Genomic DNA, 17,009 nt, shown 5'->3' on the forward strand with positions numbered 1-17,009 from the left:
TCTCCCCCAACCCACATGGCTAAATTTGGAGAGGAGCAGCGGGCGGCTAGACGCTCCTCAGGGATATTAATTTGTTAAATTTCCCTCGTCTGTAAACAAAACCAGCAATTCCTCATACCACCCTGATGCCGACATAACAGAAAACACCACCCTAAATTACCGGCTTCCTGCTATTCCAAATCAGAGAAACAAAGTAACTCACTTCTCCTAAGGGCACAAACAAGGGTCCCAGATTCAGCTCCTCCAAGCTGGCTCCCATTACTCCTTCGTCCTAAGACAGGATCATTCTGAAAATGAGTCATGGTCAATTACGCGTCCTTTTTTGTGGTAAAATATACATCACATAAAACGTACCATTTCTGCCATTTTTAAGTGTAGAGTTCCGTGGCATTAAGTACATTCACATCATTGTGCAACCCAAATTCTGCAACTTATCCGGGGTCCCCAAGGATTCCTTAGGCTGTATGTTTTCATTTGCACAAGAATATAGTTTTGCTCCACACTCCACAACCTTCCCATTTTCTAGGGCTCATTCCTAATGAGAGACTCGTATTTTCCAAACCATAGAATGCCAGTGAATGCCATTATAACCCAGGTGCAAAACTTAACCGATTAAATTATCCTTGAAGACCAAGTTAAGTCTCAGGCCCTATGCATTCAACTTGGCAAGCTGAAAGCAACTATTGCATCTGCCTGCCTTCTAGTGGAATGAAGACTTAAAATCCCTTCTTTTCTGCAGACTTTTTAACGTATATATTAACAACTTTACTGAGATACTGCTGACATACAGAAATGATATATTTAAGGTGTACAACTTAATGTTTATACATATATGTAGTGGAAAAATCACCATCAAACTAAGTAACTTATCCATCACCTCTATATACCTCTACATAGTTACCCTTGTGTGTATGTATGTTGATTTAAGACCTATTCTCTTAGAAAATTTCAAGTATTCCTCTACTCAATAGAAAATACTCAACTAGGGAGGAACTCTTCATTTATATCACCACCATCGCTATGGTTCTATCAGCAGCCATCTAAGGCGGGGGGAGGGAGGGGTCAAAAGGTAAAACGAAAAAAAAAAGGAGCCATATAAAATTAAAGACTTCGCTAAAATAACTAAAACTCAATTAATTTTCACAGTAGATATACAGCATCTATCAATAGATATATAGCATAATAGCTTTTGCTTCAATAGACACAGAACATAAGAGCTTTTGCATGAACTCGCTACATACGGCTTATCCTTGTAACCACCAACTCTCCACCATCCTTGCCACTTATTAATTTTTCAAGATAGGCATTCGAGTGTACCTAGGACTTCCATAGACTATCACAAGGCAATCAATATGTCAAATTTTATTTAATGACAAAACTGCACTTGACCACTATAACTAGCTATTCCTTATTTTTTCTTTAAGGCCTATACATGTTAAGAACACCAGTTGTACCAAAAGGAAACTGTCGATTTCCCCATGAACTTGTCAGCTGGTTTATTAATAAAGGGATGTATTGTTTCGTAAACGAGGAAACACAGGTGTCTCAAGTTCCATTCTTATCTCCCATGGCTAAGCTGCCAAAGAAAAGAGGGTCTCTCTTGCCCACACGCTCAGTACAACGGCTAGATTATCATGAACACTCAAGGACTACTGACTGGAGATGATCATCACGGTACTGGTTCATTCACCGCCTGAGTTTAATGCAGGGGAAGTACATCTGGATGATCCTAAGAACACAGCTTGCAGGATAATTACAGCACAGACAGAAGAACCACCAAATGAAGAGCCCCAGCAGCACGGGAGTGGCAAGCTCTGCTAAACAAACATACTGATCATTTTTAAGGCTGTAGTTACATTTAAACCGATTTGCATTACAGTTCATTTCACAGAAATTACTTCCCAGACTCAGGACTCCCTTGTGAAATAGTTACCAGCGCTACAAATTTAAATTTCTTATTTTGAAGCAGACCAATAAATAATGAACTCATCACTGAACCATCATGTCTTCATACAGACCTACATACATCAAACCAGACTGGCTTATCTCACAGGTTGCCAATTATTTTACTAAAAATTAACACATGCCCCATTAGGGGATAACGGAGAACCCTGCTACGTAACGAAGCTACAGAACAGAGGATTAAAACAGCAAGCTGGCCATTCCTGTGACACAAGATTCAAAATGGACACCAGGAGTTAAGCTTCTCGAGAAAACTAAATGGTAGGGCTCAAACAGTGAACCTGGTGAATAAACAGGCCAGCTGCGTGGGAGAAATCCCATGACATTAATAGTAGTATCTGCTTCCTCTGAACCTCTTTCTCAAGCCTAGAGTTTTCATATGTCTTCTTACATTAGAATTGATAACATTCCTCAGAGCCAAGTAAGGACAGAGACCATCTTGTCAAATTCTAGTTAGAAGCACTAAGCCAGGTCAAGGTCACCCTGTTAGTGAGGTTTGTAACAGTCCTCAGCATCACAGTCATGGGCATTAAGTGAACACTGATTTAAGATAAAGGCCCAGGCACCATAGCTATGGATCAGGGCAGCCCTTCCCAGAGATCCTGGCCTGAGTCAATCCATCACCATCACGCATCAGCCATCATGACAAGGTACCCACTGTGTACCAAGCACTGAGCTCAGAACTATGTGTAGTATGTAATTTAATCCTGACAATTCTTTGAGTTAGGTAGTGCCATTCTCACTTTAGAGATGAGGAAAGCGAGGCTTCGAAAAGTGAACTTGCCAAAGTCACTCAGTATGTCATGGAGCTCAGATATGGACCCAGAGTTTGACTCAAGAGCCCTGTTCTTAACTACTATAAAATCCTGTCTTCCAACCCACTGTAGTTGGTACATGAGCTAAAACCCATGCCACTCTGAGAAGTCGAAAAAGCACTGGTCAGAAAAGTCAACAGACTTAACTTTTTCATCAGCTCATGCTTCCTACACTTGTGAATTTGAGCCTTCATTTACTCATTTAGAGAAGTACCACTAAAGCCTCTCTCCACTCATAGGTTGTTGTATAAGGTTAAACAACGTAGTCAACGAAATTATGAGGTAATTCTAATCTACAGTCCAGTGATTTCTGTCTGTAACTCTCACATTAGGATCACACTGCTATGTTGATATAATGGCCATATGATCGAGTTAGGATGGAATCTGAGATCAGCACACAAGTCTTTTAGTCCAGTGGTTCTCTAGGAGACGTGGGTCACCTGCAGGCCCTTCCCCATTCTGATTCCTTGTTTAAGGGGGCATCTCTGAAGGAGATTTGTTGTAGAGACAGATGATCCTGATGCACCCTCTGGCTGAGGACTAAACTATCTACTGTGCTCTAAAGTACATAAACTTAGGAGTTAAGATATTCAAACCAAAATCCTTTCTCAAATACTTGCTGACCATTAGACCTAGGGCAGCCAACTATTTACATTCTACAAACCTAGCACCGTGGCTGCCTTGCGGATAATATCTATTCAATAAGCCTTAAGTTATTACTACAGAATTACTGTCTGGTGGCTTACTTGAATTTCTTGAATATAGCAAAGAGTAGCTATTCCAGAGCTCTGATAGTTCAGTAACTATAACTAACAATGAGCGCATTTGCTTCTCTGAGCCTATCTCCAGTTATTCTATTCTTGACTTGTAAAGCAAAACAGAATAAGTTCACTTCCTATTTAACATAAGAAACGTAACCCACTCCTAATGGTATTATGAGCATTTAAACATTAGGCATACCACCTACAAAAGGAAAAAAAAAAAACATCATCTTCCCGTCATTAAACTACTAAAGAACAGATGGTACAAAAAGGGTTGCATTTCAATAGAACTAGCTTTATTATTTTTTTTTTTTTAAACAAAAGAAATGGTCTAAAAGCAAATACAGATATGTACCAAGGGATGGATGCGATCTGGTACTTACAAAGGAGCTGCTGTGTCATAAATGAAAACAGCATGTTAGGAGAAAAATAATTTCCAGGCGCTGTGTGCTTGAATAATCGGGAGACGCAAGTGCACTGAAGGAAGGTGCTCTGCCCAAGCAGTCAGCGTGAGCCCAGGGGAAGAAAAAGAAAAACCACCAGAGGTTCTTCCAGAGAACTACATGGCGGCAGCATGAGAACTGGCATCAACTCACAGTCTTCTCATTTTCCCCATTTTCTATAATTTTCCTCTTCTTCTCATCTGTTTTTTTCTTGAAGATGTTATTTCGGTAAAACTGAAGTTCTCTGATGCTTTCACTAATGTCATCAAGTGCCCTACAAGCAAACATACCACGCAGAGTTGAAACGTCCGAAACCCAGAGGAGATTGGTCACCATTTGGCAAAGCGTAACTTTTTATAAATAACTACAGAACAATAAGAGCTACTGTAAATGCAACTATCTGACATCATCAAGAAGTGGAACATTTCAGCATAGCAAACTTAAGTGCTTTGTTGTTTAAAATATGATTTTAAAAAAAAAATTTCTAAACTATAACAGAGTAAAGTTTACCAAACTGTTCCATAAGATAGTGAGGTGTTCCACAGGGAAAAAAAGAAATCCGGGGTCAAATCAATTTAGGAAAACCTAGATTAAACATTTCTTCTTTTGAAGTTTTTTGCAAAGCATTTAATGTACTGATGTGTTGTGAATTCCCCAGAGAAGGTTGTACTATATACACAGTATTTCTAAAACTTAATCGACCACCTGTGTGGAATGCATACTAACAGCTCATGGCATGGAGTTTGGGAAACACTGCACAATACTTAATGACGTCCTGCACAAAATATAATCACGTACTCGAATGTAACTCGTGACTCCAGCATCATAATGAACATCAATTATCAGACGGTATCTAAGCACAAAAGAGGAGCTACCTCCTCTCTCGTGGTGATTTGTGCTATAATCAGTGGCAGCCTGCCTCCATCTAACAGCCTTTCTTCTCCTCCAACACGCCGTTTCTCATCTGTCGTAGTCTGAGAAATCAGGTAACCAAGATTATTAGAACAGTGTGCAAGTAAATCAATCTGCTCTGATTGTCGAGGGCCTCTTCTAGAGACCAAACTGCACAAACTTTAGTGCAACAGCTTTAAGACAGTTATTTCTGTGGTTAAGGCAACAATCTTGCTTTCTTCCCAGGTCTCGAATAACCGGCGGAGAGCTGAAGCTGTCAAAAATACAACCTCTGGCTAAATCAAGGTACACCACATCTTAGCCACAATACTGAAATCCAAAAAAAGATTTGAAAACCCAAGGTTCTTCTATAGCCCACTGTGTGGCAAAACTCGACCAATCCTGATGTGAGGCTACCGATAGCCATTAGTTATGCCATTTGGTGTGAATATCTGTACATTTCACTGTAGAAACAGCAATGTGTTCGATTATGAGGTGCCTCCTCAGGCCTTGTCCGGGGTATTACTACCTTTCTAAACCCTGAAAAATCCTGAAATCCAAAACACATCAAGCCCCAACTGTTTCACAAGAGGTATCCCAGACCTGTGTTATTGTGCTGTAGTCCATGAAAGCCCGATGAAAAACATTCATGCCAGGCTCTTTAGAGCAGGGACTTGGTCTTCCTGTTTGGCTAGAACTGTACACGGTACACAGTAGGGGCTCGGTACATGGCTGAAACAGATGCCAGCTGCTACACCTCCCACCAGGTTTTATGTCCTTCCTCAGAGACTACAACACCAAAACGTGAAAGAGGACTCTAGATACACAAGTTCTTTAAATTCTTTGTGTACATCAGCCTAAGGCTGCAGACGTAGAAAGAAACAATCTGAAAAACTACGAAGTGTCTAAGTGAGGCTGTGTGGCACAAGTGTACACAAAGTGTTCTAATGTTAAATGACTACAAATCCATACGCCTGACGGGAAGAAACTTATACTGCTCATTACTAGAAAATCAGACCACTTCACATACCTACAAACCAAGTTATCTACAAGTTTCAAAACAGCAATAAAGACATTAAGACCATACACATCTCACAATGGCATGTGAGAACACTGACCAGAATTCCTGATAATCTTAGCAAAAGAAGGTTATCTTTATGTAGTTGTCCTTTACTTTTCCCCCAAGGGAACAGAGACATTATTTCAAGCAGTCAGGAATTCGGGAGTTATGTGCGTGTCAGACGGCCAAGCGCTTGGAAGGACCCAAACTTACCTGTGAGAAGCAGCCTTCTTTGGTGCAAATTCATATTCTTCTGGATACCAGCGTCTACATACAGCAAAAATGGAACTCTCAAAGGAAACTGTCTCAAATACACTGAATAATTACGTCCTTCAAGTAGTTTAATAACTTTGTAAAAGGCATTTGGGTTGTGACTATCGAGTTACTTCCCTGTCTGGGATTCCACCTTCCTCCCTTTCCTCTCTTCATACTATAGGTTCTCTTTGGGCAAGATCAACAATGTGTAAGATAACTAAATCTGCACAGTCCAGCCCAGCCCTCTCCTGCGCTTCTGTCATGGATATCCAACTGCCGACTGGACATCTCCACCTAAAATCCACCAGACACTTCCACCTCCACACGCACATACGGTTATACTCATCGTCCTCAACATCTCCCTTCCCCCATCGGCCAAATCTACTCTTCCTCTTATTTTCCCCTTTATCTCTGATCAGTTCCATCATCCACCTAACCACCCAAACTAGAAAGGCAAGGAATCACTTTATACCTCCTCCTTTTCCTCATGCCCCCATTCAAGCGCTCAATGCCGTGCTACTGACCCTCTCAAATGCTCGGCCTCTGCTCTCTGCCGCCCACTGCCATTTCCCTATAGCTCCTTCTTCTCTCTCCAAGATGGTGCAGGGGTCTTGCTCATCTCCCACCTCTTTTCTTACCACCTTCTAATCAGAATGATCTAATCACATCACCTTTACCTTCCGGCTCCCGCCTATCTTCACACCTCTGCCCATTCTCTGGAAAGCTCGCTCCTCACCCTAAATACCTGGAAAACGGCCACTCTTCCTTAAATCTCAACTTGAAAGCTATTTTCTCCGGGAAGTTTTTGCTAACTCCATATCTCCCTCACTCCAGCTGTCGCTGCTCCTTCACTCGTGCCCGCACTACTCTACCCGCACTTTTCCCTAACAGACGTCATCACACAGTACGCGTCTCAGGTCTGTTTTTTACACATCTGTCAATTCACTGGACTCCAAGCACTTGAGGGCTTTGCATCTGTATGTTCCCAATACGTGGCACAGAAACTGGGAGCTCAATAAATTTTCCAGATTAGTGAAATTTATACGGAAGATTTGTGATGTTCTTTCTCCCAATTCTCACCAGTTCAAGAGACAATGGGATGAGGAAGTTATACACCCACCTGGCCCCCTCAGTTCTACACCTTTATTCAATTACTCTACAAATTCTCAAGGAAGACATGCTAAATGAGGCAGTTGAATGGATCCTAAATATAGCCCTTACCTGCACAGCTCTTTAACAGTGCTCACGTCAATTATTCTATAATGAAGATGTTTCATGAACTGGGGCATGTATTTGTCAAGAAACTTCTTATCTGCATGAACTGAATTTCCTAGAAAGACACGAAGCATACCGCATCTGTGTATTTCTAGTAGTATACAAAAGGACATAAAAATTCATAAACTGTATTTAATTGGAGGTGATTGTTTTAAAGAATTCAAACAATTCCTCAAAGCATCTCAAAACTTCGAAATTAGGTTTGAGTGTATCTGATTAGATTACAAGTGCAGATTTCAGAGTATTTAGACAGTTTAACTCATAATAAATTTGTAAAGGGCCTCTTTATGGACAAAAGGATCAATCTATCATTCCACATACTTAAAATAACGCTCAAATCTGTAACTTCTTTAGATAATACCACATGCACAAATTTTCTCCCAGTATCGCAAAATCTACACCACTGACACTAACAGTTTAACTGTAGATAAACTCATAAGTAGATAAGCATTTATTTACATTTCAATTTCAATCAACCATATCCACATTCATGTTTCCACACAGTAATTTATATTAAAAACACTAAATTTTAAATAAGAACTTTAAAACAGACACGAGCTGCATTGGCTAGGGGGAAAATTTATACAATACATGCTATAGTACTTAAAGTCAAAACTTTTTAATGACTATTTAAGGAAATGTTAGTTATTATACCAGCTTACATATACAAATACAAACACATGACCACAGGACATTAGCCTCCCTTTGACAATGGCAGTCCTTTCAAAATCCTAGCAGAACTCGCCTAGTTTCTTTAAAAAGTCAATGTCACAAGGGTAAAAAAAGATAGGTGCGCATTTTAGATTAAGAGACTAAAGCGACATAATAACCAAATGAAATGCGTGAGTCTTGACTGAATCCTGGTTAAAAAACAAATAGACATTTCGGATGTGGACTAGATATCAGATGATGTTACTGAATTGTTTTTAATCGTCTTAAATGTGACAATGATATTGTGGTTACTTAAGGAAATGTCCTTATTCTTAGGAAATGCTGGGTGAACTATTTAGGGATGAAGTGTCATGATGCCTGCAATTTACTTTCAAATGTCCAAAAAAATAGACAGATAAACATGGCACGAGATGAACAACTACTAGATCCAACTTTTCTGTATATTTGAAATTTTTCCATAATAAAAATAGGTGGAAAATTTTTATTGAGTGAATCTGGGTATCCCAGATCTCATGTCAGGTTTCGGGGCATTTTCCCCGATATTCATTATAAATTATCCAAGGAAATTTGAGCAACAAAAGTAAGATGGATAATCCCAATCAGGGTTAAGTGGAAGGCACGATGATCCTGGCTGATCGTTCTGGAACTGCAGTCTCTTGAACCACTACGATGGAAGACTATCTACAAGGCAGACATAGGACTGGATTTTACCTGCAAGTGGACAGAGCCCCGGAGGAGTCTGCTGTCGTACAAAGGACAGAAATTCATACTCTGCCTGCTGCAGTGTCACTGTACTCTCCTTCACTGCTTTGGTTAGACCAGACTGCAAGAGAGAATCCCCAGCCCCACCAAGACACATGAAGTCAGTTTTCAAAGGCATCCAGATATGAAACTTCACTTCTAAAATGGGCAGATATAACCACAGATGGACCATTTACAGAGCTCAGTTCACACTGAAACTGCCATCGTGGCACCGGTTTTTTTCTTAAAGAATCCAAGTCAAATAAGCTATGTTCCTGATTGTTAATAGCATTTCCACACAGTCAGAAAAGATGGTGCTCAAAGTCCAAGGATATAACCTCTGGGAAGAAACAACTTAACAGGAGAGCGGCATTCTCCCTTCTCTGAAAGTTGATGTCTAACCTTATCCAAAAGACTGACTTGAGCAATACTTGATAATCCGCAATGTGCTCGTGACAGACTGAATGCAGGAGAGGAAAAAAGAGGACATTCAGGAGAAGATGGTCTCGAGAGGTCCCAGAGATGAAAAGTGAACAAGCAAGCAGTTTCCCAGGCTTGCCAAGCAATCTTCCTCTACCCCTTTTATGGTAATGTTACCTTCCCATGATGCTCCTTACACCAGTCTGACATGCTGTCCAGTAACTCATCTGGCTGTTTTATAATCAGGTTAGGACCCTGTGGATAGGAAAAGCTGTTAGTCATCCAGAATCAATGGGGATAAGCTTGGTTTCTGAGTTTAACTGCTTTAAGAATTACATATATATACTAGAAAAGGGAAGAAAGATGAGGGACTTTGTTAACTCTAAAAGTGGTCCTCATTCATTCCAGCACTATTTATGACAACAAAAAATAATGAACAAACACACACATAACACAGCCGAAAACTGAAATGCCTATCAACAGAGGACACAGGCATCCACCAAGGGTCAGCAAACTATAGCCTCAGCCTGTGGCTTTTTTTTTCTTTTAATTGCCAGCAAGCTAAGAATGATTTTTACATTTGTAAATGGTTGTAAAACAAACAAATATGGGGCAGAGAGGTACGTGGCACTCTAAGCCTACAATATTTAATATTTGGTGTTTTTTAGAAAAGGCTTGCCAGCCCCTGACTATAAGACGTGTCTATACTGCCAAGTGAAAATTGCAGAACAGTGTACGCATGCTTATGAGTTCACTTATACTTGTTTTAAAAACAACACACATTGGGCTTCCCTGGTGGCGCAATGGTTGAGAGTCCGCCTGCCGATGCAGGGGACACGGGTTCGTGCCCCGGTCCGGGAAGATCCCACATGCCGCGGAGCAGCTGGGCCCGTGAGCCATGGCCGCTGAGCCTGCGCGTCCGGAGCCTGTGCTCCGCAACGGGAGAGGCCACAACAGTGAGGGGCCCGCGTACCGCAAAAAAAAAAAAAAAAAAAACACATTTGTATATGCATAGAAAATACTAAGAAAATACATAAAAGTTGGGAAGTGGGACGAGACAGGAGAAGAACAGCACAAAAAAACAACTTACTATACATAATATTTTGCATAAAGCTATACTGTTTACTTTTAACAGTATTTTCACATTAAAAAGTTCAAAAAGTAATTGGTGACACGTGAAAGATTAAAAAAAAAAAAGTGATGCTGGAATTCTCAGCTCCACTTAATAGAACATTTAACTGTGAGTCAGACAGAATCCCAGCAGTAGCAGAAGCTCAACTTGTGGCATTAAAGCAAGTCACCTTTGGCTTAGTTTTACCTTCTGTACCATGGAGATAACAGCCCCCCCAACCCCTTCCCTCACGGGGATGTTAACAGGATAAAAGAAATTACAGATATGAAAGTTCTTTGAACTCTCTGGGGAAAAAAGATTCTCTAAATTCAAGGTATGGTTACTACTAAAGCGGTAAAAGTACTTTGCAATTAGTGAGAGGAATGGCAAGAATTTGACTAAAACATGCCTGACAACTACAACTAACAAGGAGTTTTAGCCAAACAAGAAAACTGGTGACGGCAATCTCCATGAAGAAGAAAAAATTTGCTCTGATAACCTATGTTGTTTTTTGTTTTTTACTGAAGTATAGTTGATTTCCAATGTTGTGTTCATTTCTGCTGTACAGCAGAGTGATTCAGTTTTACATACATATACATTCTTTTTTATATTCTTTCCCATTCTGGTTGATCTCAGGATATTGAATATAGTTCCCCGTGCAATACAGTAGGACCTTGCTGTTTTGATAACATATTTTTTAAAAAACCGAAAACCTCATATTGCAAAACACACTTCTAACAAACCATGATGGAAAAAGCCAACGACTATCAACTTAAGGCTATTTAACTTACTCTAGATTCCAGTTTGGCACACTAAGCTACTAACAGAAAAATTTCCAGGTGGGATGTCTGTTCTTCTAGCATAAAACATTTTCCTCAGACTCGTATACAAGAATAAAACATATATTCCACAGAACTGACACTTCAGTGCTAACTGCCCCTAAGCAATTTTTTTTTTATACATCCTTATCCTCAAAAGAATAAAGATGCAGACATAGAGAATGGACTTGAGGACATGGGGAGGGGGAAGGGTAAGCTGGCATGAGCTGAGAGAGTGGCATGGACATTTATACACCACGAAATGTAAAATCGATAGCTAGTGGGAAGCAGCCGCAAAGCACAGGGTGCTTTGTGACCATCTAGAGGGGTGGGAGAGGGAGGGTGGGAGGGAGACGCAAGAGGGAGGAGATATGGGGATATATGTATATGTATAGCTGATTCACTTTGTTATAAAGCAGAAACTAACACACCATTGTAAAGCAATTATTCTCCAATAAAGATGTTAAAAAAAAAATCCTTATCCTCATTAGACTGGGTCTATTTACAAATGCCAACCTCATGTGCAGCTGTGTGACTACAGATCCCAATTTCCTTCAGGATACATATCAACTAACTGGTCCATTAAACTGTCAGTATTTCACATTGTATCGACAGTCTAAGGGAAAAACTCCTCTTCAGACAAGGGTAAGCAGGGCTGGTAAATAAACACACTTCTCTTCACTGTTCGTATCTAGGAAATTCCAAGTGACAGGAAAAAACAACCAAACCTAAAACTCAAGGTTTATATAAAAGTTATTTTGTTTGTTTTGTTTTGGAAAAAAAAGAGGTAGTTGCTACAGTGAGATACAAAGTCTCACGATTCCCCTCCAGCTGATGTATCAGGAGGTACTCCAAGATGTATGCCTGGTACTCCATGAAAGTAGCAATTCATCTAAAATGGTTCCTCCCCTCTCTTACCTAACCAGGAAAATAAGTAGAAGTCTTAACTGTAGACTTGTGAAATTTATCCAGTGCCAGTAGCACATCAATCCGAACCTCTGGAAACTTATTTTAACAAAACTGTCTTTCCCCAAAACATCCCTACTGTGTTCCTATTCTAGAGTTTCTCACCACCTCCGAATACTGCTGACAGAGTTATTCAGGGCCCAGGATTTCACCCTCTACCAATCAAACGTTCTCATACGCTTATTAAATGCTTTGTGAGTGGCCAAAAGGCAACAGGTGTGTTTTATTTGTTTTGCTTAATGTTTCTGTTAAAAGCAGCATGTTAAAACCTTAATCATGCCCAATATGTCAACAGGAGGATATTTTATGATTCTGTATCAACAGAAATTCTAAAATCTTAATATAGATCTAGACGAATCACAGGTCCTAGCTGAAAACGTAGAAACTGGATATACGGAGTTATAAGCTGAGCTATATATAAGCTAAGATTATAATATAAAGAAGTCAACTTTGGCATGAGTCACCAATCCTGGTGGGACCACAGTCGAGTGTCTTATTGGTTGGGAGCACTTTGCTCAGACTGCTTGGGTCAAACTCCTGGCTCTCCCAATAACTAGCCAGGTGGCCTTGGGCAAATTACCCAACAACTGTCTGCCAAAGCGTCTCTCTATACATAGTGAGTATAACAGTACCTACCTTATAGGTGCTGTGAGGATTAACAGTGAATACATGTAAAGCACTTAGAACTGTGCCTGGCACACAGTAAGCTCTTAGCAAATGATAGCATTTATAGTTCCTAATTTTGGGCAGTACTATAGAAAAATACTAGGCTCTGAGATGGATTACTTTGGTTCTAGTACCAAGCCCACCATGACCTAGAACATTATTTTAGACCTTAATCTACAGGGACCTCAGTTTTCTTATTTTTTAAATAAAGAGATGGGGGGGTGGTGCACCAATCTTTAGATTTCCAAAGTACACTCTAAACAGTATGGTTGTATTACAAGGCATAACCTACTTCAGCCAAAATGTTGAGATCAGAGTCAGTTATCAGACAGGCCATCTCAATAATCTGGTCCTTCTCAATGTCCAATCCTGTCATCTGCAATAAAAAATACATCACACACACAAAACCGTCTTTCTGGCCTACTGTATCCAAGTTTATTTAACAGGACATCCCTCAATCACATTCAATTTATATCCCACAGCCAGGATAAAAGAGACAATAATGCTCCTTGAGCAAGTCCTCAAGGCACTCATTATGAGTTATTTATTCAATAAACATTTACCAAGGGCCTGCTACATGCCAGGCGTCACAGTCCTACTCTGGGGCCGATGCAAAGTAAGCAAAATTGAGTGCTGACAGCGTTCAATTTTGGAAGAGTTAGATAACTAACATTACTACATCTCTGCAGAGTTTACAAAGTTTTTATGTTAATTGCACCACTTGATCTTCATCACAATCTAGTGTTATGATCCCCATTTCATATATGAGAAAACTGACGCTCAAGGGAGAGGGGAGTCCTTGGCTGAGTATGGAAAACCTAAAGGGCTCACAACTGGGTTGTAGTCCCAACCCCGACCTTCACTAACTGCGCGACCTTGAATGAGCTGAGTCCTCTCTCTGGGCCTCAGTTTTCTCCTTTAGGGAACGTGGGGTAAGGATGAGTCATCCCCGGGGTCCCGTCTAGCTCTAACAACCTAGGGTCCTGGGAGACTGGGGAACTGGGGTCTAGCACAGCCGCTGTGCGCACCCCTACCCCCGTGACCCTGAGTCCATCAGAGGGTTAGGGAGGTCCAGATCTGGGCGGAATTGGGGGCTAGGGCAAGCCATATGGATGACTCCACCCTCTGGAAAAGAAACCCCACAGTCCGACACAGTCCCCAGCACCCGCAGGACTCCTGCCCCCCTCCCCGACCTGCCCCGCGCCGTCCACAGCCGGGAGGCGCTCACCTGCCACACCTGAGACCCAGACACTGCCACTCTCCCCGGACAGGCTCGGCTACTCTGTCCCACGCGCGAAACCTCACTCGCCTCCCCTCACGCCCCACTGCCCTGACTTACCTCCAGGTCTACCCAGACCATCCGCTGAGCCATGCTCTCCCCCACTGCCATGGCTGCGCCAGCTTCACGGACACCCCACGCCCCGAACGGCCCTCGAGTCCCACCCACACCTCGCAACAGCCTGGAACCCAGGGAGCCGCCTAGCATCACCCGGCACAAGCCGCCACGGCCCCAGCCTCTCAGCCGGCGCTGGCGCAGGCGCGATGGTCACTAAACGTCGCAAACCCGCGGGGAGGTGCAGGAGCAAAAACATCAAGTCCCAGCATCCAGTGCGCCGGCTGGCCCTGAACAGTCCGGCTTAGCTGCCGAATGGGATGATGGGACTTAGAGTCTTGCCTGCTGTTGCGCCTGATATCCCCGCCCCCGCCACGTGTTTTCGGATGTTACTGAACGCGCATGTTTTTCAGAACTAAGTTTATTCGTTTCCAGGAGTTATTTCCTGAATTTGGATTAGTTGTAAATCGCCTAGTTGAGGAAGAATTCTCTTAGTTTGTTAAGTCGAAAGAGACCTGGTTACCGTTTTTTTTTAAATGTATCCTTTTCTCCCCCTTCTTTTTAATTACTTGCAACTCCACACACTGGGTATTTTTCTCATTTACATGAAACAGCAGGGCGGTGTGCTTTTTTTCAGTCCAGAAGACCATTTCCACTATCAACAAGTCCTTTAGAAATCCTTAAATGAGATCTTATCCAAGAGATCACTTAGCACGCTGTAGGTGCTGACTAAAAGTCCCTTTCCTTCATAGGCAAGGGGTTACTTCTTATTCCTTACACAGGGGCTTGCCGTGGTCAGTGTTTCAGTTCAGCTGTTAGGTGTCAGTGGTAATGACTTCCTAGTCCACCCTTACAAGTTCTCAAGGTTAAATCTCGTCCGTGTATAACGAATCTATGCAGCAAATTAAATTAAAATGAACTAAAAACAGCTTTGCTCGCTCTGCAATCTGCTTTGGTTTTGATCAAAGTATTTTTAATCTCCTCCACTAACAGCTATAGTTTCCATTATCTCCACGAGTAGAGATGGCCACCAACAAGATCTTTCGACCCTGGAGTATCAAATTGCATTGAGTCTCTTAAATCTTTGGCTATTCAGTGGCAAGTCGGGGTGCTGAGTGCGACATTGTCACAAACATTTGGTCTTAGCCTGGAATTATACCCTCTGTGTATTTTTCTGAAAGCCGTATTGTCACTAATTACAGAGCTGGTGGTCCATCGTATAGTAATTCATACCTCGTGAGCTGGTTTTGTGAGAGAGAAACTTTGTTGCCTAGTAAGAGCTGTAAGAATAATGCAGTGTCCTAGATTTCACCTTCTACTTCTCAGGTATACCCAACCCACCACCTTCCAGGTCACAGAGGAAATCTCTTCTAAGTGTCATCAAATCGTGTGCAGTTTTATGTATACACACACACACACACACACACACACACACACACAATGGTATATATTCTAACTGCACTGTCTGATGAGTCACACTGTTTTGCTTTAGCTTTTTACTCACTTGTAGCCTACTTTATAAGAAATAGTCTACAAAAAGTAAAAAAAATAAAATTAATAAAAAATAAAATAAAAAAGTAGTCTACATTTCTTCTGTAGTTTTTTCTTTGTTTTAAACTTGATTTATAGAAAGTAGAATCAGTTGAAGTATATAAACTTTTATCAATTGTGCTTTTTTATCCTCTGGAAGCATTGATAAATTTTGAAAGAACACCTTTTGTTTTCAAAGTTACTACTGGAACATTGATCAGTTTTATTACAATTTACAACTTAGGAAATGCTATTTACATTAAAGAACTTGTATCCTGAAAACATGATCGTAATTTAAAAATATTGGGTAGTTAAAATTATGTGTGGACTTCTTTGAAACAAGTTTTCATAGTAATGTACTTTCATTTTAACATAAAGACACACTTTAAATGAATGGTATTATAATGTAAGGAGATTTATAGTTTATTGGATTTTGTGTATAATAACATTTGATTGGTAATCTTAAAGGTTATTGTCCCAAAGCAGAACAATGTACGCATCAAATTCACAAATCGAAACCATGTAAATAAGAGGGAGGGCAGGGAGTTCCCTGGTTAGGTTTCTGGGCTCTCACTGCCATGGCCCTGTTTCAATCCCTGGGCAGGGAACTGAGATCCTGCAAGCTGCGTGGCCAAAAGGAAAAGAGGGAGGGCAGACAGAAGAACATGGGGCTCTAGAATCTGAAAGCAGCCTTGTCCCACGGTGGACTCATTTCGTTCCCTTTTCCTTTCACAACAGAATTTATCTTAAAGCCACACCGCTCTGTTCAGAGACTTTGCTTTTTCAATTCTGTCATGAACCTATAAAAACTGCTTTTGTTAATTAACAAGGGTAAAATGCCGATAAATCTTGTTCTCTAAAATCATAGGCTATGAGAAACTTTGCTGTTTGAAGTCATTTCAGAGAGAACAGCTCCTTTTAAAGAATCTGGGCCATGTGTGTCACTTTGACACAGAGAAACTGCCTCGATTTCCAACCCAGGGGCAGAGATTCAGATAAGAGGTTTCTAGACACAGCATTCCACATTTATCTTAAATTTATAGTTTCTAAGGAAACAGGACCTGAGTCAGCTTTTCAACACTGCTGGTAGTCAGACTGTGATGTTTCTGGTCCCTCTGGGCTTAAGGTCACAAGGGTGGAGGTGAACACAGCAGCTCCGCTAGACCCCCACTTGCCCAGCCTCAAGGGCCCCAGGTTGTTAGAGCTAGATGGGACTCTGGGGATGATTCAGCCTTACCCCACATTCCATAAAGGAGAAAACTGAGGCCCAGGGTGAGAGAGGATTCAGCT

General features: G+C 41.2%; 1 protein-coding gene across 3 annotated transcripts; it reads right to left on the bottom strand.

Annotated features, from left to right (window-relative positions):
• Positions 1-3,812: 3,812 nt before the first annotated feature.
• On the bottom strand, positions 3,813-14,497 carry REXO2 (RNA exonuclease 2). 3 transcript variants are annotated; one of them, XM_032641745.1, is made up of 7 exons: positions 14,196-14,497; positions 13,149-13,232; positions 9,473-9,550; positions 8,846-8,957; positions 7,409-7,517; positions 6,146-6,199; positions 3,813-4,255 (listed from the first exon to the last, which is right to left on the bottom strand). In XM_032641745.1, exons 1-7 carry the CDS (start codon positions 14,340-14,342, stop codon positions 4,126-4,128), a joined length of 714 nt encoding a protein of 237 aa, XP_032497636.1. In that variant the 5' UTR covers positions 14,343-14,497; the 3' UTR covers positions 3,813-4,125. The 3 variants fall into 3 exon arrangements, with proteins under 3 accessions (XP_032497636.1, XP_032497638.1, XP_032497637.1); XM_032641747.1 differs by lacking the exon at positions 13,149-13,232 and having other exon boundaries at positions 14,196-14,373; XM_032641746.1 differs by lacking the exon at positions 6,146-6,199 and having other exon boundaries at positions 14,196-14,372.
• Positions 14,498-17,009: the final 2,512 nt, after the last annotated feature.

The sequence above is a fragment of the Phocoena sinus genome, chromosome 8 (assembly GCF_008692025.1).
Source record: "Phocoena sinus isolate mPhoSin1 chromosome 8, mPhoSin1.pri, whole genome shotgun sequence".
Lineage (NCBI taxonomy): Eukaryota > Metazoa > Chordata > Mammalia > Artiodactyla > Phocoenidae > Phocoena > Phocoena sinus.